The following is a 27,580-nucleotide window of genomic DNA, read 5'->3' as shown; positions in this document are numbered from 1 at the left end:
ACCAGACCCGGGAAAAGTCTTGATAATATTATCTAATGTGCTCTGAAGACTCTCCCAGCACTCCCTCAACATAGTGAGAAGAAAAACAAATTTTCTTTTGTTTTATGGAATTAGTTTATAGACTCTTGCTCTCTTAACTAGTTACTTCAAGTATGCTGTTTTATCTAAGAAGTACAACAAAGGTCATGAGAAGCCTGAGTAGGCCTCAACTACAGCTGCCTGGGCACCATAGCGAAGGTTATAGGACAAGCCTGTGCACAGACAAACCTAGATAACAAACATCTGGGTTGCTTGGCAACAGTTACATGCAAGCCTGTCTTTGTCCTGCCTCTGGATCCCTTCTTTCGTGCCACAGTAAGCTTGCTTCAAGCTAGCCCTCCCCGTTTTGTGAAATGTGTATAAAAGTCAGGTGCTGTCTTTGTTCCAGGCCCACTCTTTGGTACGTGAGTCAGCTGGGCTGAGTGAACTCAATAAAGATTCTCCTGTTTCAACCAGAGGTCTCTCTTGTCTTCCTGAATCTCGCAACATTTCTGGCAAGCAAGCCAGTAGGCCCATGGAGAAGACAGGTTGGCTGTGTCCTTTGCCTGTAGGTGGTCTGGGGCCCCAGCAGTGGGAGACCTGTAACTTCAGGCACCACTGGGAGAACCTAAGCCCAGAGAAGGAAGTGGCTCTCCACCTCCCAGTCCTCCTCCCCGGACAGTGCATCAGAACCTGGAGGGTTGCAGGACAATCTCAAGAGCTGCACGCAGACATCTGAACTGCGGTAAGTTTTGGGACCCAAGGAAGGGAAGCCCATCCCCTAAGGACGAAGGGGAGCTTGATCACTTCCCGGGGAATGACCACTAATCCAACCCAGAGTGGCTGGGGGCGGCAGGAGAGGTTTGCCGATTTGGATGAACCTCTTGTCCCCACTAACAAAGTGAAAGTGGTTCACTGGATCTGGAGACAGGAACTGGAAAAAGGAAGGAAATGGGCCAATAGAGCGGCAAGTGCAGCAAGGTAGAGCTTGCTGGCAGGGTGGCAAGTGTGGCTTGCCACCACAACTGGGAGTGTGTGGGTGTGTGTGAACCTACCCAGGACACGAGAGAGGCTTGTAATAAGGGAGGAGACCACTCCTCATATCATTTTATGCCAACTTTCTGCCTCCAAAGAAAGAAGAAATAAAAACTAAAAGGCAGAAATGAAATCCACAGGCAGACAGCCTGGTGCTGCGCCCTGGGCCTGGTAGGTAAAGATCGACCCCTGACCTAATCTGTTATGTTATCTATAGATTACAGACACTGTTTAGAAATGCACTGTGAAAATCCCTATCTTGTTTTGTTCCGATTTAATTACGGGTGCATGCAGCCCCCAGTCACGTACCCACTCCTTGCTCAATTGATCACGACCCTCTCACACGCACCCCCTTAGAGTTGTGAGCCCTTAAAAGGGACAGGAATTGCTCACCTGGGGAGCTCAGCTCTTGAGACAGGAGTCTTGCTAATGCCCCCAGCTGAATAAACCCCTTCCTTCTTTAACTTGGTGTCTGAGGAGTTTTGTCAACATTTCTTGGTTCGCTGACTGGGAAGTGAGGTGAATGGCAGATGGTTGAGGTGACTCCTTAGGCAGCTTAAGCCTGCCCTGTGGAACATCCCTGCTGGGGACTCTGACCAGCCCAAGCGATGCGGATCCTGAGAGCGCTCCCGGGTAGGCATTTGCCCCGTGGGACGCCTCGCCACAGCAGTGTGTGGCAGGCCTCATGGAGGATCAACACAGTGGCTGAACACCGGGAAGAAACAGGCACTTGGAGTCTGGACATCTAAAGATTGGTAGGACTAGTGTTTGAAACTTGCCCACTCCGTTTGAGAGGAAGCGTGGCCTGATCACCCACAGCATGCCTTTATTGGCACTTTGGTTTTGTTTTTGGTTTTGACTTGGTTTGAATTTCTTGACAGGACCGGTCTTGGGAACTTGCTCACTCCGTTTGAGTGGAAGCATGCCTTTATCGGCACTTTGGTTTTGGTTTTGACTTGGTTTGAATTGCTTGACAGGACCAGTCTTGGGAACTTGCCCACTCCATTTGAGTGGAAGCATGAGCTGATCACCCACAGCGTGCCTTTATCGGCACTTTGGTTTTGGTTTTGACTTGGTTTGAATTGCTTGACAGGATTGGTCTTGGGAACTTGCCTACTCCATCTGAGTGGAAGCGTGGCCTGATCACCCAAGGTGTGCCTGTACCGGCACTTTCGTTTTTGTTTTTGACTTGGTTGCTTGATACTTTGGTTTTGGATTTGACCTGGCTTGGATTTCTGGATATTCTGATTCTGGTTTTGATTGTGGTTTGGTGCAAACTGCAAAAGCGTGTGTGTGCCCTTTTTACCCGTTCTGTGTTTTGTGGTGTGCGTGTGGTGTGAGCGTGGTGTTTTGTCTTGAAGAAGCATAGGTCAGGCACAAATAAGTCCACCCTACTAGGCACTATGTTGAAAAATTTCAAAAAAGAATTTAAGGGAGTCTATGGAGTACCATGACACCAGGAAAACTTAAAACTTTGTGTAAGATAGACTGGCCAACTTTAGAAGTAGGTTGGCCATTAGAAGGAAGCCTGGACAGGTCCCTTGTTTCAAAGGTATGGCACAAGGTAACATGTAACCCAGGGAACCCAGACCAGTTCTTGTACATAGACACTTGGTTACAGCTGGTTTTAGACCCCCTTCCCCCAATACACAGTAGTTGAGAGAACAGCAACATAAGCGACTGGCAGAGGCAAGGAAAGACCAGCAGAGAGAGAGAAAGGAGACAGAGAGGAAAAGAGGCAAAGAGAGAGAGAGGAAGAGATGGAGAGGAAGATACAAAGAGGGAATCAAGGAGAGAGAGAGAGAGAAAGAGAGAAGCAGAGAGAGAGAGAGGAAGAGAGAGGCGGAAGGAAAGTCAAAGAGAGAAAGAAAGAGAGAGATACACAAGTAAAGAAAAAAAAGTGGGGGGGCGGAATGTCAAAGAGAGAAAAAAAGGAGGGGGCAAACTGATATAAAAAGAGTGTTATATGGTAAATTCTTGTCCTGAAATAAATTAACTGGTTGTTTAAAGAAAGAAATGTTTGTAATAAGTCAGAAAGTTAAGGCATGTCAAAAAATTCCCTGTAAAAGTCGTGAAAGAAAAAAACAAGGTTATAAAAAAAGTGTGTTAAAAAAAGAATTTGTGCAAAAAATGTTGTATAATTTAAAAGTAACTAGGTCTCCTGAATGTAAAACTATTTAAAAAAAAGTTTACGTGCAAGGTGTATATGAAAAGTAAAATACACCTTTGGCAAAAGGATTATAAGGAGGCATAAGAATGTACATTTTCACCTACATTAAAAAGTTAAAAAAATATTGTTTTGAAGGTTTACGCAAGTTTTAAAACATTAACTGTAAAGAAAATTCTGTGTGTAAACATATTAGCTAAAATTAAAGAAGTATCATCCAGTTTTTCTGTGAACTGGACATTAAAGTAAAAGCATAATAGGTTTTTCTTAAGGTACCAACCTGCTCTTTAGCAAAAATTATAAAAGGTTAAAAAGAGTCTATAAAATCTTACCTTATGGTCAAACATTAAAAATTAGATACATATATCTATAACGTTTTATTAAAATTAGATTTAACATTAATAACACTAATATAAAGATAAAATTTAGCTTATCTGGTATAAAAATCATATGAGAAGCATTGTTAAATGTAAAATGGTATTTGGCTTTCTTTGGTTTAAAAACTAATAAAAATAGGTGCTAAAGGAAATTTCTCAGTAAAAAGGCACTAAGGACTATAAAGTCCACTGCCAAGGTCCCCACATTTAAAACAAAAAGTCAATTTCTTAAAAATTATATACTTGGTTTATCTTCCACTTTCCTTTCTTGAAAAAAACAAAACAAAACAAAACAGAAAACCAGCTAAAAGTCTTTTAGCACATGTATTACCCCTAGAATTTCTGGTAAACCAGCACCAGCCTGAAGATCACGTTCTCATCAAAGGGTGGAAAGAAGAAAAACTTGAGCCAGCCTGGGAAGGACCCTACCTTGTGCTGCTAACCACTGAGACTGTCGTTCGTACAGCAAAAAAAAAAAAAAAAGGATGGACTCATCACAACGGAGTCAAGAAAGTGCCACCCCCTCCAGAGTGGTGGGCCATAGTTTCAGGGGAAAACCCTACCAAACTAAAGCTAAGAAAAATTTAACTCTTTTAATCTATTCTATTACTCTTTCTTCTTTCCTCGTTCTATTGCTGACCATCTAGTTATTAATATAACCAAGTCAATTTCACCTCAAACTATTGCATTTAATGCCTGCCTTGTTATACCCTGTGGGGACTTGCCAAGTCAAAGACAGCTTTCTACTTCAGAAAAGTACTTCTGTCCCTCCTGACTCTCCTCAGACTAGGCATTAGTAAACTAGGACCATTTAATCCAGGGAGATTTCGATAAAGACCCCAGTGCCAACCAGGACTCTTGCCTCCTGATGTAGAGCTTTCACGCCGTAGTTGGTTCAATGTTCTGTGGACCACTGAAAAACAAGAATGGACTGCCCCAACCGGTTTTTGTAATTTCCCTCAAACCATACATTCATTTTACTAGGGGATCATAGAAGTTAAAGACTTACAACAAACTTTAGCAATTAAGACAGGACACCAAGATGCAAATGCCTGGTTAAAATGGATCAAATATTACATCTGCACATTAAAAAAATAAAAAATGAAAAGGATCCAGTCCACCTTCAGAAAGGAAAAAATGGCCCTTCCTGTACTAAGGGACAATGTAACCCCTCAGAGCCAGTAATAACCAATCCCCTTGATCCTCACTGGAAGAAAAAGGGAACGTGTAACCCTAAAAATTGAGGGAGCTAGACTGTATCTTCAAGTAAATATCGTGGTTTGAGAAAAAGTTTATAAATGCTCTTCTGAGCCAGTATTTCAAATCTTCCATGATAAACTAAAAGTGCCAGTACCAGAAATTCCAGGAAAAACAAGAAATTTGTTTTTGCAATTAGCCGAGCATGTAGCACAGTCTCTCAATGTCACTTCATGTTATGTATGTGGAGGAACTGTAATAAGAGATCAATGGCCATAGGAAGCCCAAGAATTAGTACCTACAGACCCAGTTCCTGATGAATTCCTGGCTCAAAAGAATCACCCTGATAATTTCTGGGTCCTAAAAGCCTCAATTATTGGACAACATTGCATAGCTAGAGAAGGAAAAGAATTCACTCACCCCGTAGGATGACTTAGTTGTCTGAGACAAAAATTGTATAATGGTACCACAAAAACAGTCACATGGTGGAGTTCAAATCACACAGAGAGAAATCCATTTAGTAAATTCCCAAAGTTGCAAACCATGTGGACCCACCTGGAGTCCCACCGGAACTGGACAGCCCCCACTGGATTATACTGGATATGTGGTCATAGAACTTACGCCAAAGTACCTGACCAGTGGGCAGGTAGTTGTGTTATTGGCACTATTAAACCATCTTTCTTCCTACTGCCCATAAAAACAGGTGAACTCCTGGGCTTCCTTGTGTATGCTTCCCATGAAAAGAGAAGCATAGCTATAAGAAATTGAAAAAATGATAAACGGCCCTCTGAGAGAATCATACAATATTATAGGCCTGCTTCTTAGGTGCAAGATGGCTCGTGGGGATACCAGACCCCCATTTACATGATCAACCGAATCATATGGTTGCAAGCTGTCTTAAAAATAATCACTATAAAACCGGCAGAGCCTTGACTATTCTGGCCCGGCAAGAAACTCAGATGAGAAATGCTATCTAACAAAATAGATTGACTCTCAACTACTTGCTAGCAGCTGAAGGAGAGGTCTGTAGGAAATTTAACCTTACTAATTGCTACCTACACATAATCAAGGGCAAGTAGTTGAAGACATAGTTAGACATATGACAAAACTGGCACATGTGACTGTGCAAGTGTGGCATGGATTTGATCCTGGGGCCATGTTTAGAAAACGGTACCCAGCACTAGGAGGATTAAAACCCTTACAACAAAAGTTAGAATAGTAATAAGAACCTACTTACTGCTCCCTTGTTTGCTACCTGTACTTCTTCGAATGATAAAAAGCTTCATCGCTAACTTAGTTCACCAAAATGCTTCAGCACAAGTGTACTATATGAATTACTATCAATCTGTCTTGCAAGAAGACATGGGTAGTGAAAATGAAAGTGAGACCTCCCACTAATAAAATGAGTGAGAGTCTCAAAAGGGGGGAATAAGGGAGGAGCCCACCCCTCATATCATCTTATGCCCAATTTCTGCCTCCAAAGAAAGAAGAAGAAAGACTAAAAGGCAGAAATGAAATCCACAGGCAGACAGCCTGGTGCTGCACCCTGGGCCTGATAGTTAAAGATTGACCCCTGACCTAATTGGTTCTCCTATCTATAGATTACAGACATTGTATAGAAATGCACTGTGAAAATCCCTATCTTGTTTTGTTCCGATCTAATTGAACTGGTGCATGCAGGCTCCAGTCACATACCCCCTGCTTGCTCAATCAATCACGACCCTCTCACACGCACCCCGTTAGAGTTGTGAGCCTTTAAAAGGGACAGGAATTGCTTACTCCGGGAGCTCGGCTCTTGAGACAGGAGTCTTGCCGATGCCCCCCGGCCAAATAAACGTCTTCCTTCTTTAACTTGGTGTCTGAGGGGTTTTGTCTGCGGCTCCTCCTGCTACAGTTTCATCTGATGAGGAGTCCTGGGGCAGGGGAAGTTTGTGAAAGTGTGTGAAAGAGACAGTTCCGGGAGAAACCAATGTGAGGAGTGACATGCAGGGAGTGGCAGGTCTCTTAGTAGAGGCTGTATATTCCCAGCAACATATAGGACCAACTGGGTCCAATCAGCCTAAAAGGAAAGGAGGAGGGAGTGTGCTGAGTCTTGAAGGGAGAAAAGGAAGGGTGAATGTGCTGTATGGTTACTGGGAGGAAATAGGAGGAAAATCCTCTAAACTCACCCCCTTGGAATGCATGCTAAAGAACTTTAAAAAAGGCTTTCCAGGAGATTAAGGAGTCAGGTTAACCCCTCAGATGCTGAAAACTCTCTGTGAATTAAAATAGCCCTCTTTCAGTGTGGTTGGCTGACCGAAGGCACTGTAGATAAAGAAATTGGTCGTGTGTTTTAAGGTGGTGACTAGGGTCGGAGGACAGCCAGGACATTCACACAAAGGCTTCATATTGACTAATGGCTAAATAGATGCAGCCCTGCCTAGCAGTTTATTGCAGAATGCTCGCAGCTCACGCCAAGAAAAATCAGCTGCGCCGGCAGCTACAGAGTTAAAAGGAAAGTCACAAGGGCTTGTAGCACTGCCAGACCAAAAGTGAAAGTAAAAATCAGCTGCCCTGGCAGCTATGGAGGGACAATCTACCCCCCTTTACCAAGTCTAACTGCCCCTAAGTAGTTAAGTTCAAATGGATACACGCTCCCAGTCTCACCCGAGAAGGAGAAATCAGAACTCCAGGAAGTTAAAGTGAAATGCTCGAAAAATCGAGCAGGCTGTCTCAGGTCTGTCCGTGCCCAAGTTGTGCTTACATCTCTTAAGAGGACAAGTGGACCCCCACTAGGACCCAGATAATGCAGTCCACCTTCAGTGCCTGCAAAGATGGCCGAGAAGCACTTCTGCAAAGGCTAAACGATGGTAGAAGAAAAAGGCAATCAATATAGAAAAAATCTCAGAGGTGCTGCAGGGTAGAGATAAAAGCACCAGCCAGTTTTATAAAAGACTTTGTGACGCAATTTGGTTGTACACTCCATTTAACCCTGAGGCTGCTGCAAATCAGTGCATGGTGAATACAGCGTTTGTAAGGCAAGCCCAAGGAGATATCAGGCAAAAATCACAGAAGTTAGAAGCTCTGCAGGCGTGAATACTACACAGCTTATTAAAGTGGCTACCAAGGTGTACATTAACCGAGATCAGCAGGCAAAAAAGGAGGCTGATCAGAGGCTTAAGAAAGGCTAATTTGCTGGCAGCAGCCCTTACCGGAAGAGAAGCTGACTTTGCAAGAAGGCTTGGACGTGGGCATGAACGCAGTCGTGGAAGAGGCTATTCTGGACAAGAATTTGAAAGCCTGCAGAGGCTAAAGAGAGATTAATGTGCACGGTGCAAAAGGAAAGGACACTGAAAAGATGAATGTCAAAAGAATAAGGAAAATGGTCAGGGCTGTGGTATAAGAAAATCACCAGCCAAGGGCTACTGCACCCAGGAGGAACCCAAGATCTCCTGCACTTGCTATAAAAGGCAGGATATAAAGTGTCAGGAAAAAAGGCTCAAATCTGCTCTAAAAGTGTCCAGTATTTAAGCTTTTATATAAGCCAAGAGGAAAGATGGCTTAGTAGTGAACAAAAGCAAGCTGTTTGTGCACTTCCTACTCCAACCACCAGGCGTCAGATTAAAAAGTTCCTAAAGGCAGCAAGGTTCTGCCGCATTTCCATCCCAAATTTCTTGCTCATGGCTAAGCCATTATACGAAGCCACAAAGGGGAGGAAAGAAGGAGCCCCTCCTCTGGAAGGCCAACCAGGAAAAGGCTTTTAGGGAAATCAAAAAAAGCCTTGACTCAGGCCCCAGTTTTACGACTACCAGATCTAACTAACTAAACTTTTCTTCTTGTATGTCCACAAGTAAAAGGAGGCTATACAGGTTCTAACTCAAGCCATAAGGTCATGGCATCACCCAGTGACATACTTATCCAGGCAATTAGATTCTGTGGCACTTGGATGACCTGCTTGTTTTAAAGCACTAGCTGCTGCTGCTCTACTGGGACAGGAAGCTAATAAACTGACTTTAGAGACTGTGAATACCCTAAACCCAGCTACCTTGCTCCTTCCTCATCAGGTCAGTGCCAGGAGGCCCTCTTTATTGCTGTATGGATGTGGTAGATGAGGTGCTCTCAAGCTGGAGAGATTTGACAGATCAGCCCCTCAGGAACCTGGACATTGAATATTGTACTAATGGAAGCAGTTTCATACTAAAGGAAGTCCGCCGAGCTAGATATGCAGTGGTAACTTTGAACTCGGTAGTAGAGGTACAGTCCTTGCCTACAGGAACTTCTGCTTAGAAAGCAGAGCTAATAGCTCTGACAAGAGCTCTCTGGCTAGCAAAAGACAAGAAGGCAAATATTTAAACAGATTCCAAATATGCTTCTGCCACTTTGCATGTTCATGAGGCTATTTAAAAAGAAAAAAAAAAGACTTTTAACTGCTGGAAGTAAAGATATAAAGTACAAGGAAGAAATTCTACAGCTCTTAAATGCTGTATAGGCCCCCAAAAAAGGTGGCAGTAATGCACTGCAAAGGGCACCAAAAAGCAAGAACACCGAAGGCTAAATAAAACAGAAAGGCAGACAAAGAGGCAAAGCAGGCTGCCGTGACAACTCCACCTTGTAAAGAAGAAGCCTTGGCTATGCCTCTCTTCCTAGAGATTCCCCTCCCAGAGATCCCAAGCTATACTACAAATGAAAGGGCTTGGTTTGCCCAGGAAAATAGAAACTACATTGAAGGAGAATGGTAAAAAATCTCCAATGTGAGGCTAACCATACCTGAAATGGTGGCCCCCAGATTTGTAAAATAGTTTCACCAAGGAACTCACATTAAAAAAAAAAAACACTAAAGACATTATTAGGGCATTATTTGCTATGTGCCATGGCTCATTGCTGTTACTCAAGCCATTTATAAACAAACAGTGTTTAACTTGTGTTCAGAACAATCCACGACAAGGGCCTACTCAGTCCCTGGAAGTTCAGGAAACAGGAGCCATGCCCTGTGAAAAACTGCTTATGGACTGCACCGAATTGCCCTGAAGAGTGGCGTTATCAATACATGTTGGTGTTCATTTGTACCTTTTCAGGATAGGTCAAGGCCTTCCCCACCTAGACAGAGAAGGCACTAGAGGTGACCAATGTGTTGTTAAGAACCATTATTCCCAGATTTGGACTGCCTCTAACTCTAGAAGCAGACAATGGACCAACATTTGTGGCTGAAATAGTTCAGAACTTAACTCGACTATTAAAAATAAAGTGGAAATTATATACAGCCTACAGGCCGTGGAGCTCAGGTAAAGTGGAGTACATGAACCGGGCACTCAAACAGCTGCTGAAAAAATTTTGCCAAGAGACTCATCTAAGGTAAGATCAGGTCTTGCCCATGGTCCTCCTCCGAGTCAGGTGCACCCCCACCAAACAAACTAGGTATTCGCCCTATGAGATTTTGTTCGGCCAGCCACCCCTCATCATAAGTCAGATTAAAAGTGATCTCTGTAAACTAGGAAAACTAACTTTAAAAAGGCAAATGCAGTCTTTAAGTATGGCCATGCAAAAAGTGCGTGGCTAGATATAGAAAAAGTGCCTATAAGTCTGACAGACCCCCCCAATACACCCTTTCAAACCTAGGAACTTTAGTTAAGTTAAAAAAGGAAATCCAACCACTCTAGGACTCATATAGGATAGGCCCCATTCTATAATCTTGCCTACTCCCACTGCTGTTAAAGTTTCAGGTATCATGCCTTGTATTCACCACAGTCAGCTAAAACCAGCGGCCCACGATCAGTGGATCAGTCAATGAGACCCAGACCATCCAACACGGCTGATCCTGCGACAAGACCATGTAACCAGTAGAAATAACAGCAGCCCTGCTCTGGCCACTCTAGAAGCTGGCCAGTCTACACAGGGCGGAAGCTTAAGGAAAACTGTAAGCTCTGCTCTAGTCATGCAACCGGAAGTTGACTAGTCTACGCATGGCCGAAGCTTGAGGAGTCATCATCAAATGAGTAGATGTGAATACAAATTTTATGTTTAATTACTATCTTAGTATTTTATTACTATGCTCTCATTATTGCCAATCTCTCTGCCCAAGGAAGAACTCTTTCTGTCCATATTTAGTATAAGAATGTTACTTTTTGCCTTGGCTTTATTTGTACCTAAGTCTATACAAAAAGAAAAGCACATAGATAGTTGCCATCAGTGCATGCACACTACGTAAATAAGAAACACAGTAGTTAAGACTTTATGGTACCATACATACTATGAATACACAGAAACCCCTCTGGAGACGTGTATGTACAACCAAACAACCTATTCAGTCTGTGACCCAATGAATAGCCAGTCTTATGTATGTTATAACCCTTAGCTTTCATCTAGGACATGGTTTAAGATTTGCGACCGGGTGTGGTGGCTCAAGCCTGTAATCCCAGCACTTTGGGAGGCTGAGACAGGTGGATCACGAGCTCAGGAGATCGAGACCATCTTGGCTAACATGATGAAACCCCGTCTCTACTAAAAAGTACAAAAAAACTAGCCGGGCGAGGTGGTGGGCGCCTGTAGTCCCAGCTACTGGGGAGGCTGAGGCAGGAGAATGGTGTAAACCCAGAAGAAGGAGCTTGCAGTGAGCCGAGATCCGGCCACTGCACTCCAGCCTGGGCGACAGAGCGAGACTCCGTCTCAAAAAAAAAAAAAAAAGATTTGCACTGGGACAAGGAAAGGAAGTCTCTTAAACCAGACCAAAGTCTCTCTCCCACGAAGGAGTCAGATCTTTATATTTTAATGTTTGCCGGATAACATCCATAGGCTCACTCTTTCCCATAATCCACAGTTCCAACGAGTACTATAGTATCTGTTAGCACAGTTGGCTAAAAACATAGCTAGACAAACTAACACTCAGCTAATGGCTTTGTGTGTATATCAATCTTTGCTCAAAAAAGAAATCTTGTCTCTTCATGCAAAATTAAGTAATATTGAGGTCTTCTAGTAAACTTCCTTTATAAAAGGCCTCAAAGGGGGGAATGAAGCGGGAAATTTAAAAAATAATAAAATTGAAAAGAAAGAGAAATCAGTTTTCCTATTTTAGGCTAATTTGTCCCAGAGGCAGCAACAGGCACAGCCCAGACCCAGGAAATTTCTTGATAATATTGTCTAATGTGCTCTGGAGACTCTCCCAGCACTCCTTCAACATAGGGAGAAGAAAAACAAATTTTCCTTTGTTTTATGGAATGAGTTTATAGATTCTTGTTCTCTTAAGTAGTGACTTCAAGTATTCTGTTTTATTTAAGAAGTACAACAAAGGTCATGAAAAACCTGCGTAGGCCTGGATAAACCTGTGCAGAGACAAACCTAGATAACAAACATCTGGGTTGCTTGGCAACGGTTATATGCAATCCTGTCTTTGTCCTGTCTCTGGATCCCTCCTTTCGTGCCACTGTAAGCTTGCTTCAAGCTAGCCTATCGCGTTATGTGAAATGTGTGTAAAAGTCAGGTGCTGTCGTTGTTCTGGGCCCGGTCTTTTGGATGTGAGTCAGCTGGGCCTGAGTGCACTCAATAAAGATTCTCCTGTTTCGACCTGAGGTCTCTCATCCTCCTGAATCCTGCAACAGTGTTAGCTTCATAAGCATTTATTTTACAAAACAGTAAGCTAATGTTTGAACACAATTTCCAAGATAAAGCACATTTTCTCATAAATAATGTAGTCTTTTTCTCAAGCACCTCAAAGTATAAAAAATAATTTTAGTTTGAACAGATCTCTTGGAATGTGTTTAACCTTGTATTTCAACAGACGAGATTTTCCAGGTTTCACAAGGGCCTTGTATTTCAACAGACAAGATTTCCCAGGTTTCACAAGGGCCAGATTTTATTTGAATTACTCAGAAGAGAAAGAAAATATCTTATGAAAAAGGTGAACTCAATCATTACCAATAGAAAAATATCCACCGTATTTATCTCTTATAGAAACAGAGAAAGATAACATTTCCCTCCTTTAAATTATATATAATTATATATTATGTGTAATATATAATACATAATTATATATTATGTGTAATATATAATACATAATTATATATTATGTGTAATATAATACATAATATAGTAATAATAATATAATATATATATAATATATATTATATAATACGTATTATATAATATATAATATATTATTAACTGTATATTAATAATTGATTATATGTATTATACTAATATTATATGTTATTAATATGTAGTATAATATATGTAATATATAAAAATATATAATAGATAAATAATATAATTTTATATATTGTATATATTATATATATATAATATATTAATATATGATATATTATTAATATATTTATTATTTATATATTATATATAGCATATATATACATTACATATATAGTATATAATATATTATATACATATCATATATTATATACATATTATATATTTTATATATTTAATATTTATATTTAATATTTAATAAATATATTTACTATATATTTAATATTTAGTAAATATATAATATATTATAATATAATGCAATATATACTATATGTAATGTATTATATAATACACATTATGCATTATATAATATATATCATATAATTACATATATACTTAATGTATCATATATTACATATAATATGCATTATATATCACATATTACATATATAATCTATGTATCATACATTATATATAATTATATGTATCACATATTATATATTACATATATAATTATATGTATCATATATTACATATGTAATATATGTAATATGTTATATATTATAACATAATATATATCTCTCAAATTTCATTGTTTGTAGTCAAATAATAAAATCTGGAAGGCAACATGGAACCCTATAATTCACATGTTAAAATGTTGAAACTATGACCAAAATATGAAACTCCTAGCGCTAAAAGCTTTATTGTATGTGTATAAACTGGATGTGATAAACTCAAAAATCTTTCAAAATTATAATTATTACCTTCCAATATAAACACTAGTTCTAAATTTTGAAAAATCTATACACAAATTACTGATTTGCTCAGACCAACAAAATATCAGCAGTAATCAGAACCTAGAGGAGCTGATACTCACAGTTCTTACATGTACAACTCTTCAGAAATCATCTATAAAGTACTTTATTTTATAACCTACTTTTCCTGTAAAACTAAAAGTACATTTAATTATATAAAAGTTTTGTCCGGGCGCAGTGGCTCAAGCCTGTAATCCCAGCACTTTGGGAGGCCGAGACGGGCAGATCACGAGGTCAGGAGATCCAGACCATCTTGGCTAACACGGTGAAACCCCGTCTCTACTAAAAAATACAAAAAACTAGCCAGGCGAGGTGGCGGGCGCCTGTAGTCCCAGCTACTCGGGAGGCTGAGGCAGGAGAATGGCGTGAACCCAGGAGGCGGAGCTTGCAGTGAGCTGAGATCCGGCCACTGCACTCCAGTCTGGGCGACAGAGCGAGACTCCGTCTCAAAAAACAAACAAATAAACAAAAATTTGGGGAAGACCAGTCTTAGGCATCGTATAAATCTAGCATGACATACTTTTTTTTTTTTTTTTTTGAGACGGAGTCTCCCTCTGCCGCCCAGGCTGGAGTGCTGTGGCCGGATCTCAGCTCACTGCAAGCTCCGTCTCCCGGGTTTACGCCATTCTCCTGTCTCAGCCTCCCGAGCAGCTGGGACTACAGGCGCCCGCCACCTCGCCCGGCTAATTTTTTTGTATTTTTTTAGTAGAGACGGGGGTTTCACCGTGTTAGCCAGGATGGTCTCGATCTCCTGACCTCGTGATCCGCCCGTCTCGGCCTCCCAAAGTGCTGGGATTACAGGCTTGAGCCACCGCGCCCGGCCAACATACTTTTATATTTAATTTTGTTTCTCTCTCTCTTTTTTTTTTTTTTTTTTTTTGCCTCAGCTGTATCTGAATTAAGAACTGAACCCCAGCTGAATCTGGACTTTGAAGATTTTCTTAGCCTTAATTATTCATCCGTGAGAACACCTGCTCCTCAAATATCTGTTTTCCCGTTATAAGTATTAATTAACTCACCAGAGGAATATCTTGCCCAGAATCCAAATGGCACAATAACTGTCATGAAATACGCACCATCTCTATGGAGACTGAGGTCCCTGGTACTCCAACGCCAGATTGTGTACATGAATCATCCTCTAATGAATAATGAGAAGATTGTTCCTCTTTTAGTAAAACAAGAATGTAAGTAGAAATGATACATCAGTAAGGAAAAATATTTATTTTTCTTCAAAATCCATTACCAGAAGTGTTTGTATAAGTCACATATTTTTAAAAATGTAAATCAATGTATTATACATGCATGGTTAAATGAATCAAATAATGAAGACATCTCTACCCTAGTCCTGCTTCCCGGGGCAACTGTTCTTATATGGCAAATGTTAATTGATCCACATTATATGATCTCCACTTAATTTTTGCCACAATTACTGAAGACTGAGCTCTTTTTACACCTCCTTCAAATTTTCCTCCACCCTTTTCCTCCCAATATACCTTGTTTTTTCTTTCCTGCTTACTTCTACAACTTTGAACAGCCTTGCCAAACCTGTGTTTTGTTTGTTTGTTTGTTTGTTTGTTTGTTTCATCCACCATACAATGTAGGGAGAAGAAAAGCAAAAAGTTAGGTAGACAGCTAAGGCTAGTCCTTGGAAAAGGAGCCTGAAAAATCACAGCTACAGGCACAAGTAGAGCAACCTGGGGAAAACACAGGCTGCAGCTGCACAGATAAGGAGGCAAGGTCCAGCATAGAAGCCTTTTGTTCTTTTTGTGATTGGTGAGATCCTAGGAAAAAGTTACCTCCCCTTTTGGCCGGGCGCGGTGGCTCAAGCCTGTAATCCTAGCACTTTGGGAGGCCGAGACGGGCGGATCACGAGGTCAGAAGATCAAGACCATCCTGGCTAGCACGGTGAAACCCCGTCTCTACTAAAAATACAAAAAAACTAGCCGGACGAGGTGGCGGGCGCCTGCAGTCCCAGCTGCTCGGGAGGCTGAGGCAGGAGAATGGCGGGAACCCGGGAGGCGGAGCTTGCAGTGAGCTGAGATCCAGCCACTGCACTCCAGCCTGGGTGGCAGAGCGAGACTCCGTCTCAAAAAAAAAAAAAAAAAAGTTACCTCCCCTTTTCAGACATGGACATGGTGGGCTCCATGGGCGCTTTCATGGGGAGGGGAGGGGGGCTTACCTAAAACAAACCCACAGTTATACAAACAAGAGAAGCTGTGCTTTGTGCTTACCTAGAAACAAACCTGTAGCTGCATAGATAAGGGAAGTTACACAGACAGTTGTACAGATAAGAGAATTTGCTCAAGCAGCTGCAGAGCTGAGAGGAGTTTCTTATAAAAGCTTCTGAACTCAACTGTAAAACAGCAGCCCACTAGGGCTCCCCTCTCTGCTGCAGAGAGCTTTCTTCTTTCACTTATTAAATGTTTGCTTCAACTTCACCCTTTGTATCTATGCTTCTTAATTCTCTTGGTGGCAAGACGACAAGCTTGGATAACACCTCAAACAACAAGACCATTGACCATTGACCCGGTTTCAGAATGTCTCTCTTAGTTGCCCATTTCTCTTTGCTCTCCTTCCTTCCAAGCTCTGTCACCTGTATTTATCTTCTGTTTTATAACAATAATTTAATTATAACAATAATTAAACAGGGTATAATATCCTCACAGGATATTTCTAACAGTAGAAGCCAATAAACAGTATTTAAATAACTTTTTATATTATAGTAAATAATCTTTTAAAATTAAAGTATTTATTCTCCATATAGTCACTGTAAATACTGATATTTTGGGGTTTTAATCTACCACATTACTATTCATTTTCTGTTACCTCTCACCTGTTTAATGTTTAATGTTCTTTTCTCTCTTTCCTTGATTTTGAGTTATTTTTTAAAATTTTATTTCCCCCAATTTTAATTTATTAACTAATTTTTAAATAAGATTTCTTTACTCTTCCTTTAGTGGTTGACTTGGGCATTATGAGATATATCCTTGTTAAAATTACTTATTTATCTATTTTAATTGACAAATATAATTGTACCTTTTTATGGGGTGTACATAGTGAAGTTTTTTGATACATACAAGGTATAGCGATCTGATTAGGATAATTAGCATATCCATCCTCTCAAACATTTATCATTTCTTTGTGATGGAAATATTCAATATCCCCTCTTTTAGCTATTTGAAATTATGTAATATATTAATGTTAAACATGGTCATCCTGCAGTGCTATAGGACACTAGAACTTATTCCTCCTACCTAGCTAAAATTTCATAACCTTTAAGGAATTTCTCTCTATTCTCCTTTCCTACAACCCTTCCTGTCCTCTAGTATCCTCCTTTCTTTACTTCTGTGAGATCAACTTTTTAAGCTTCTGCATATGAATGAGAATATGTGGTGTTTAACTGTTTGTTCCTGGCTATTTCCCTAAACATAATGTTCTCTAGGCTCATCCATATTGCCATAAATGACAGGATCTCATTCTTTATTAAGTCTGGATAGTATTTCCATTGTGCATATATACCACATTTTCTTTATTCATTCATCTGTTGTTGGACACTGTGGTTGATTCCTTATCTTGGCTATTGTAAATAGTGCTGCAATTAATATGAAAGTCACCAGCCACAGTGGCTCATACCTGTAATCCTAGCACTTTGGGAGGCTGAAGTGGGCTGATCGCTTGAGTCTAGGAGTTCAAGACCAGCCTGGGCAACAGAGCAAGACCCTGCCTCAGTAACAAATTAAAAAGTTAGCCAGACATGGTGGTGAGCGCCTACAGTCCCAGATACTCAGGAAGCTGAGGTGGGAAGATTGTCTGAGCCTGGAAGTTTGAGGCTGTAGTTGGCCATGATCATACCACTTGTACTCCAGCCTGGACAACAAAGTAAGACCCTATCTCAAAACAAAACAAAACAAAACAGCCAACATGAGAGTGCAGAAGATATCCCTTCAACAAACAGATTTCCTTTCCTTTGGATAAATATGAGCATAAAACACAAGGATCCATTGACAAGCCAAACAACCTTCACCATTCTCTGGGGTTAAAGAATAATGCATCCTCCCCTTCCTACTTCAACAGGGGATCTAAGACAAGCTTTGGAGCAAATACTCTTAATTCCTTTATCCTGTAGCCTAGAGTTGTGGTGACTATCTTGCCATGAACTATACAACTTGAATATATTAATGAATTACTAGGAGCCCAAAGAAGGTATCCCAAATATCTGTATAAAAAAAAAGTTTTTCTGGCTTGTCATAGAGCTTTAAATCAATAGTAGTCTCATCTCTGCTCTTTCTACATATCATACACTTTTAATTTGAGCCTTATAGTCCAACACATTTTAAGTTCTATACTATGATCTTCTGCATTTTCAAATTAATAGGCTACATTTCAGGCTTCAGTAAGTTAAGGAAAACATGTACCTGTTCCACTGAAATGTTTCCTCTTTTGTTATGGCCTTATCCTTTTTAAAACACATGTTGTAAGAAGACAAAACGAGTTACACAGTATCATCCTCCTCTCCCTTTTCCTAATTACTCTGGTGATTTCCTCTGAAAAGTGTAGGCATAATGAGTCTAGGGTCTTTGTATCTGTCCCACTTTAGATGACAAGCTTCATAAACAAAGTTGTAACAAATTTCAGTATTAACTATGGACTAACAGACTGGTGAATACCAGTATATCACTTGGGCAAATCAAATAAGATTTATTTATCTGCAGGACATGTAAGGAAGTTCATAATCAGAATATACAGGAAAATGATCAGAAATATTCTTCTTTTTTTTTTTTGAGATGGAGTTTCGCTCTTGTTGCCCAGGCTGGAGTACAGTAGGGCAATCTCAGCTCAATGTAACCTCTGCCTGCCAGGTTCAAGTGATTCTCCTGCCTCAGCCTCCCGAGTAGCTGGGATTACAGGTACGTGCCACCACACTTGGCTAATTTTTTGTATTTTTTGTAGAGACAGGTTTTCACCATGTTGGCCAAGCTGGTCTTGAACTTCTGACCTCAGGTGATCCATTCGCCTAGACCTTCCCCAACTCATGAGATTGGAATATGCCAATTGAATAGCCTATGTATCTTCCATCAATCTACTAGCTAGATATCAGTTAATTTTACTTCTTATTGAAATACAAATGTCAATAAAGAAGTTATCAACTAAGAAAATGATTATTCCTTGCTTAGTTTTGTAACAAATATTAGGAATATAAATCCCTAATTCTGCTGAAATTCTCATATAAGCCTTCTTTTTTATGTTTTGTTGTTGTTGACTTTAAGGGTGTGTTCATATTTTACCGCCAAACTCTTCATAGTCATCCCCCTCCACCTATTTAGAATGACTATGTAGTGTCTTCTTGAGAAAGACCATTGGTAAAATCTAGAAACCGAGACAAAATGATGTCTGAGCAGTCAAAGATAAATGGCACAACCAGATTACATGTACTCTCTAAATAACATTGTAGAGAAGAACTACTGAAAAAGATTTCTCTTTTCCTTCAATGGTAATGGAAAATTCAAAGCAGCAAATGTAAAAAGAGTAAGCAGGAAAATTACAGCAGTCTGGCAATTAGGAAGAGGACAGAGAAAAAGCCTACTGTGAGAAGACCTAAATATGCAAAATGCAAAATATTTCACGTTAATGTTAGCAAAAACTTAAGGGCCAACATAAAGTGTATATGTTCATTTTTATATTGTATCTAAGAAGAATCATTGACAATTAAAATGATGGCTTTTTGTTAATTTTAAACTGCAGTAAAAAATGTACATTTTATTCAGAGGGCTACATGAAGACATGTCAGTAACACAATTTAGTTACACTTTGGTCAAAGTAGCTATTTTTTAAAGTGTTGATGCCTAGGCACTCCAGTGAAAATGAAACTTGTTTCTCACTTTTTCCACTTAATTATGGTATATCTTTGAGTGATTCTCTTAACATCACTGAGATTCCGTTTTCTCATCTGTACCTAATAACTGCACTTACCCAGATAATGTGAATAAATGATCCCTATTAAATGCTTATCACGTTACTTAATACATTCATCTTGAATATTTATTATTATTATTATTATACATTTATTTTCTGAGGTTATTCCAAACTCTTGAAATTCCATTTTAGTAAGATAGTCAGCAAGTGACTACATTATATTTTATTATTAAACTTATGTATAGATATATGTAATTATAAATTATATATAATTCTTAATAAAATTATTGTATTATTTATTACATTATATTATATTTTGCTTAACCATTTTTCTGTGATAAATATTTAGGTGATTACCTATTTTTTCTTATTCTTGAGAATGTTATGAGTATATTAGATGGCCGGGCGCGGTGGCTCAAGCCTGTAATCCTAGCACTTTGGGAGGCCGAGACGGGTGGATCGCGAGGTCAGGAGATCGAGACCATCCTGGCTAACACGGTGAAACCCCGTCTCTACTAAAAACTACAAAAAACTGGCCGGGCGAGGTGGCGGCGCCTGTAGTCCCAGCTACCTGGGAGGCTGAGGCAGGAGAATGGCGTGAACCCGGGAGGCGGAGCTTGCAGTGAGCTGAGATCCGGCCACTGCACTCCAGCCTGGGTGACAGAGCGAGACTCCGTCTCAAAAAAAAAAAAAAAAAAAAAAAAAAAGAGTATATTAGATGTTATATATCTTTGAAAAACATGTAGGAGTTTGAATATTCATTAGTGTTTTTAATCTAGTGGAATATGGCAAATCTCATATAGTATTAATTTTAACGTCAAAGAGGCAGTGGCAAATCAAAAGAGCATTACAGCTTAAGGGTATCAAGAGGGCAATGCAGCGTGTAGAAAAGAAGCACAGTCACAAAGAACGCTTCTGATTTGTGTTTTTCAGGTACATCTAGTTCTTCTATTTGTCTACCTATAGGTGCACTCATAACATTTTAATTTATTTCATGTGTTGTCATCGTTATCCTCTGTATTGCTCTGAGAAAGAAGATGTTACCTGTTTGTGAAAAAAAGGGTGAGTGAAACAGGGCTAGTTTCAATCGTTTAAAAGAAATTCCAAGGGCTCTGGCAAGATCCGTCATGAAAACAGTTGTTATGAAAAATCTTTTTTCCACATGCTTGGTAATTCCCTCACTGAAGGATGTATCTTTGTTAAAGTGATAGTTTACTCTGGAATATTACAAAGGTAGGCTGTTAGTTATCATTAATACTTATGGTAAATTGAGTTTAAGAGTCTTTACTGAGGACAGATTTTTGCACGAGAGAATATGGATCACAGACAGCTGGTGGGGAGGAAGCTCATTGAGAGGTAAAAAAAGGTAGAGATTGGAAGGAGATTTTTCAAAGAGACTATTGCAGTAGTCAAGATGAGAGTTGATGGTGGTCTGGACTAGAGTAGCAGCAAAGGGGACTGAGGGATTAACGACAAGTTTGGGATGGCAAGATTTGCTGAAGGAACAGCTGTGGTAAAAGAGCAAAATGTAAGAATTGTCCTGATGATTGTTTGTTTTTTGGTGTTAGATGAAGAAAACTTTTACAAATGTGGGAAAGATTAGAGGAAGAGCAAACTTTGGAAAGAGAATCCAGAGTTCAATTTTGAACATGTTAATTTTGAAATGCCTATTTTACATCCAAGGGAATAGGTTAATTATCTCTATATATGAATCTGAAATATATGGAACACATAAGGACCAGTGGTTTAAGTTTTAGAGTATAATGAATAGATTCTCCAAGGGGACAAATCATAGGTTATGACTCTCACTATTATAGAGTGGAAACAATATGCAAGTTCTGTAATTCGAGTATTTTTATGCCCAACGAAGCATTTGAAAATATACTTTGGTCAATCTCAAGAGAATTTGAATCTGAATCTCCAAATTTTTTACTCATAGCATACTCTTACAATGTACTGCCATGAGGGGGAGTGTTTGGGCTGTATTCCTCTTATGGATACATTAATGTCGCTACATCTCTAGGTCACAGAATATGTGTGAACCAATACCTCATTTGAGACAGTCTCACATGGAGAATGTAATGAGCCATTCTCTTCTCACATACAGGTAATTGGCAGGTTTGTGAATTTGTTACTGTTATTTTGTACACTTCAAATTTAAGATTTAACCTTCCAAATTAAAACATGCATTTGGTAGCAACAATTATTTTAGAAATAAATGAAAACAATGATTTGGTTAAATATATAATCCAATTTCATGAATTACTGGTTTCCAATGAGGTTATATTAATATTAATGTTTTTGAATATTTCTATTCATTCCCTGATTCAGATCCCCTCCCAACATCACCAGTTGAATGACTGCTTTGATTTGCATTTTTTCAGATTATTAATAAGTATGAGCATGTATTCATATATTTGTTAGCCATCCAAGTTTCCCCTTCTGTGAGGTTCTTGTCTACATTTTCAAGTAATGTCTGGTTGGCTGTTTATATTTGCACATTTTATTTATTTATTTTTGAGACAGAGTGTCGCTCTGTCACCGAGAGCTGAAGTGCAATGGCACGATCTCTGCTCACTGCAACCTCCGCCTCTGGGGCTCAAGCGATTCTCCTGCCTCAACCTCCTAAGTAGCTGGGATTACAGGTGCCCACCACCACGCCTGGCTGATTTTTTGCATTTTCTTTGTTTTTGAGATGGAGTTTCACTCGTTGCCCAGGCTGGAGTGCAAAGGTGTGATCTCGGCTCACTGCAACCTCTGCCTCCTGGGTTCAAGTGATTCTCCTGCCTCAGCTTCCCAAGTCACTAGTATTACAGTCACCCACCACCACGCCTAGCTAATTTTTGTTATTTTTTAGTAGAGAAGGGGTTACATCATGTTTCCAGGCTGGTCTCAAACTCCTGACCTCAGGTGATCCACCTGCTTCAGCCTCCCAAAGTGCTGGGATTACAGGCGTGAGCCATTGCGCCCTGACAATTTTTTGTGTTTTTAGTAGAGATGGGGTTTCACCATGTTGGCTAAGCTGCTTTCAAACTCCTAACCTCAAATGATCCTTCTGCTTCGGCCTCCCAAAGTGCTGGAATTACAGGGGTGAGCCTCTGCATCAGGCCAGAAATTTTTTATATCTTAAATTCTTTACATACTAGATATTGATTACTTCTCCCTGTTTGGCAACAGTCTGTTACATTTTTCAGTTATACCATTAGGGGAACAGAAGTCTTTAAGGGAAAACCAAAAGTCCACTTTTTATGGATAAAAAGTGGATGGATTTAACAATGTTAAGTCAAACTATAAATTGTTAATAAGTTTGAGTTTGGGGCACTGATGTCTTTATAGTGAAATTTCCTTCAGCCATAAATATATTATCCATTTATTCAAGTCTTTCTAAATGTCTTTTAGGAAGGTTTTACAATTTTCTCAATGTAAGTGCAATTTTTGCTGGGTTAATTCTTAGGTGCTTTTAATTTGTTCACTATAATTAATGATATTTAAAAACATTTCTAGCTGGTTATTAGTTGTTTAGGAACATTTTCAGATTTTTTTTTTTTTTTTTTTGAGACGGAGTCTTGCTCTGTCGCCCAGGCTGGAGTGCAGTGGCCCGATCTCAGCTCACTGCAAGCTCCGCCTCCCGGGTTCACGCTATTCTCCTGCCTCAGCCTCCGGAGTAGCTAGGACTACAGGCGCCCGCCACCTCGCCCGGCTAGTTTTTTTGTATTTTTTAGTAGAGACGGGGTTTCACCATGTTAGCCAGGATGGTCTCGATCTCCTGACCTCGTGATCCGCCCGTCTCGGCCTCCCAAAGTGCTGGGATTACAGGCTTGAGCCACCGCGCCCGGCCCATTTTCAGATTTTTTAAGTTAACCAATATTTGGAAACTGTGCTAAACTCTGTATTTAAGTTTTTCTGTTGATTTTTATTGTTTTTCATGAAGTTGATTATCTTTCTTACAACTAATGATAGTTTTGCTTCTTTCTTTCCAATCGACACCTCTTTTTATATTTAATACCTGCAATAACAGTTATCTTTTTCTTGTTTCCGATTTAAAAGACCATGTCTAAAATTTCCTTACAGTTAAATATGATATTTGCTGCAGTTTGATCGCTAAGCATATTGTCAAGGTTAGGAAATATTTTCTTATTCCTATCTTCTTTGATTTTATGATAAATATGTTGTTGAACTTAAGAAATAATTTATTGGTACTTGTTGAGATAATCATGAATTTTTCATAGCAATTTACTAATATGATAAATTATATTGACAGTTTTCTAATGTTAAGCCATTTTGGAAATTGTTCTGCTTTATATTTATAAGTAAAAGAAGGCTATAATTTTATTTTCCTGTATTATCCTTTCCTGGCTTTAAAATTAAAATAACATTAGCCTCAAAGAAAGATCTCAGTAATTTTATAGTTCTCCCTTTTGGACATGAATAAGATAGATCTATTCCTCAACAATCCTGTAGGTCTGTTATTTATTTATTTATTTATTTATTTACTTAGCAAAGCAAGTCTTTGATTTGGATTTATTTGCTTACTAAGTTATTGGCCTATTTAATTTTTAAAGTTTTGTGGCCAATTTGCCACTTTCAGAAATTTATTCATTTTGTATAAGTTTTCATATGACTGTTCACAGTATTGTTTTGTTATTTTTGCTATTTCTTGCATCAGTAGTAGTTTTCCCTTTTCATTCTATATTGTTACTTTGTATTACAGAAATAATTTTCTGAGTATTACAGAAATAATTTTCTGAGTGTTACATGCCACCAGTTTGATCAATTAATCTCTAGAAAAAAATGTATATGAATTCTATTTGTGTTCCTTTTGATTGATTTCTGCCTTTAGTTTTATTATATTCTCCTTCTCGTTTTGTCGAGTTCCTTGTTTACTTCTTTTGCTCCATATTGACATCTGATATAGTTAAGGTGATATATTAATTCTAAGTGCTCCTTTAAATCTGTCCAATAATTTTAAATTATGTAAGCAAATTTCTTTAATACAATGTTTATGTTTCATTATGGCTGGGAGTTTTTCCCCTTTTGTTCACCTTTCTGTGTCCCAAGTCTCTGTTAACCTAAAAATGTTGTTTTTAAGCTTTTGCATTTTTTTTTCTAGAGTGCAGTGTCTCGATCGTGGCTCACTTTAGCCTCAACCTCCTGAGCTTAAGCAGTCCTCCCATCTCAGTCTCCGGATTAGCTGAGACTACAGGCATGTGCCACCGTGTCCAGGTAATTTATTTTTATTTTTTGGTAGAGACAGGGGTCTCACTATGTTGCCCAGTATGATCTTGAACTCCTGGCCTCAACCATTATGAAATTGATTGCTTAACTACATAATTTGAATCTGGATTTTAAAATAATAAATGTAAGATTTTATTTAAAAAAATTAGAAAATAGATAACGAGAGGTGAGGAGAATTATGCTAAGGTATATGTGTTGGGAAATTTAAGAAATTGATTTAAAAAATACATATGTATTGTCCTTAGTAAGTTAGGAGAAAACAGCAGAATAATAAAATATAACTCTTAATGTAGCAAAAGAATATTTAGCCTAATAAAAGATAAGACAGAAGAAAATATACTAAAATGAAATATAAACAATTTAAAAGTCCTATTATATCAATAATTACAGCACACAAATAGGTTAAGTCTGGGTGCAGTGACTCACATCTGTAATCCCAGTACTTTGGGAGACCAAGGTGGGAGAAGTTTTTTTCCAAGTGTGCAGTTAATATTTCTCTAATAGAGGAAGATTAAAAATAAAGTGATAGGAAAATATATGGGAAAAATACATGTAATAGAATGATGTACATATGCTTATGAAAAGACATGTATAAGAATGTTTATAGCACCACTGTGAAAAATGCCTCCAATTTGAAAAACAAAGAAATGTTCATTAATAGAAGAATAGATAAATAAATTGTAATATACAGTATTTATAGAATAGGATACTATACATCAATGAGAATGAATAAGCCACACTACAGGCAATAACATAGATGGATTTTTAAAATCTACTGTTGAGTAAAAAACCCAGACACAAGTGAAGACATATGCTGTGATGCCATTCATATAAAATTCAAAATCAGGTGAGCCTAGTCTATGGTGTTAGAAGTAGGAGAATAGGTCAGGTGCGGTGGTTCATGCCTGTAATCCCACTGCTTTGGGAGGTGGAGGCAGAAGGATCATCTGAGACTAGGAATTTCAGGCCAGCCTGGGCAACACAAGACCCCATGTCTGGGGGAAAAAAAACAAAAACTGGGCATAGTGGCTGCACATCTATCATTCTAGCTCCTTAGAGGCTGAAGTGAGAGGATCCCTTGAGCCCAGGAGTGAGTTATGATCTCACACCACTGCATTCCAGCTTGGACAACAGAGCCAGACTTTCTCTGTAAAAAGAAGAAAAAACAAAATCCCAAAGCTTTGTCCCAGCTCCTTATGAGAGGGTGGTAGTAGTAAAACAAAAGACTTCAGGAGGTGAACACTTGATGCTTTCTTTGTCCTTTTTTTTTTTTTAAGAGCCAAGAACTCTGGAAGAAGAAGAAGGAGAAGAAGAAGGAGAAGGAGAAGGAGAAGGAGAAGGAGACGGAGACGGAGACGGAGACGGAGACGGAGAAGGAGAAGGAGAAGGAGAAGGAGAAGGAGAAGGAGAAGCAGAAGATAAAAAAGAATCCTCATCATTAATGCAAGTAGAAGGAAACTCTTCACCAAGGAATTGATCACATCACGAAAGGTGAAATCATTACGGAATTGATTGCTTAAATATATAATTTGAATCTGGATTTAAAAATAATAAATGTAAGTTTTTTCTTTAAAAAAAAGAAAAGAAAGTCCATTGGTTAAATTCAGCTTGAATCCTTTGCCACTACATCAAGAGCTAACAGTTCAACAATTGATCTCACAACCTCCCACCTCATTTCCTTTCTCAGTCCAGGTAACAGGAATTTTTTTTTTTTTTCCAAACACTTTCTCAGTTTCCCCAGTGGTCACCTTTGAAAAGCGAAAAATGTGTGAAAATAGGCAAAGCTGAATATAAACCACTTAACTCAGCCTCCGCTCCTGTGCGAGCCTGGTGGGAAGGGAGAGGAAGAGTGGAGGAGGAAGAGGCGGGAGGTGCGGCGGGGGCACAGGTGACGCTCCTCCCGCCTCTCAAGCAGAGCTCCAGGCGCACATCCGCAGTCAGCCACCTCGCGTGCGCCTCCAGGAGCGAGGATGGAGAGGCTGGTGAGCTGGATCGGGGCTTGGGAAGGAGGGCGCAGGGTGGGCGATGTCGAGCCGGTGGCCCTGGGGCGGGCGGCGAGTGGTAGACGCGGAGCTTCGGCTCTCGCCACAATCCGGTCCGGGGACTTTATCAGTGGTGTTGATGGCAGCGCTTTTCTCCAAGCGCTTTACCTTGCTGAGTAGCGGATTTTGCCTCAAAGGGTGGTTTACAGCCCGCTGCTGGCGTCCGGATTCTCCATTCCAATTCCCTGAAAAAAGATGCACCAGGCCGGGGCTCCGGTGGCGCTTGATCCGCTCTGGCGAGGCTGGCGCATCCTCTGGGCAGGCTCGGCTCGGCTCACTGGCTCCAGCTCCCAAAGCTGGGGAGGCACAGCCTATTTTAAAATGCCCCCAAAAGGGAATGAGAAATGCTGTATTGATTCCATGTTGGCACCAAAAGCCGTGGCGGAGATACAGATTTTCAGGCTCGCGGGAGAGCTCCAGCGTTTCTTTGTTAGCCCCTTTCTCCCTCCTAGCCCTTGCCTGGGGGAAGCCATGAAGGATCCGTTAAAGCTGAACCTACACTTGAGAGAGCTGAAATGCTGCTCTGTGATCATGATGCTTTGAAGGGTTAACCCCGGGTATCTAGAGAAACAGACATTTTGTTTATTCGGAACTAGCTTACAAGACAAA

At 39.7% G+C, this 27,580-nt stretch overlaps 1 protein-coding gene and 1 long non-coding RNA gene across 11 annotated transcripts in view; both read left to right on the top strand.

The window, feature by feature from the left end:
• The first annotated feature begins 449 nt into the window (after positions 1-449).
• Positions 450-24,917, top strand: LOC117083532. The gene is made up of 3 exons (XR_004437113.1): positions 450-763; positions 14,669-14,965; positions 24,805-24,917. It is a non-coding gene; the product is annotated as an uncharacterized LOC117083532 (long non-coding RNA).
• A 1,391-nt stretch (positions 24,918-26,308) lies between these two features.
• Positions 26,309-27,580, top strand: part of CD200 (CD200 molecule) — a 31,682-nt gene continuing 30,410 nt past the window's right edge. For 6 of the 10 annotated variants that reach the window (XM_033211308.1, XM_033211304.1, XM_033211307.1 and 3 more), the window contains exon 1: positions 26,663-26,911. Coding sequence is in view for 3 of the 10 variants with exons in the window: in XM_033211302.1 (XP_033067193.1) it covers positions 26,900-26,911 (12 nt within the window). In the remaining 7 variants the exon portion in view is untranslated. Of the gene's footprint in view, positions 26,421-26,662; positions 26,912-27,580 lie in introns of those variants that run through there. The other 4 variants (XM_033211300.1, XM_033211305.1, XM_033211306.1 and 1 more) reach the window with 4 other exon arrangements.

The sequence above is a fragment of the Trachypithecus francoisi genome, unplaced genomic scaffold, assembly GCF_009764315.1.
Source record: "Trachypithecus francoisi isolate TF-2019V2 unplaced genomic scaffold, Tfra_2.0 Lachesis_group0, whole genome shotgun sequence".
Taxonomy (NCBI): Eukaryota; Metazoa; Chordata; class Mammalia; order Primates; family Cercopithecidae; genus Trachypithecus; species Trachypithecus francoisi.
This window is presented reverse-complemented; position numbering and strand designations above follow the sequence as displayed.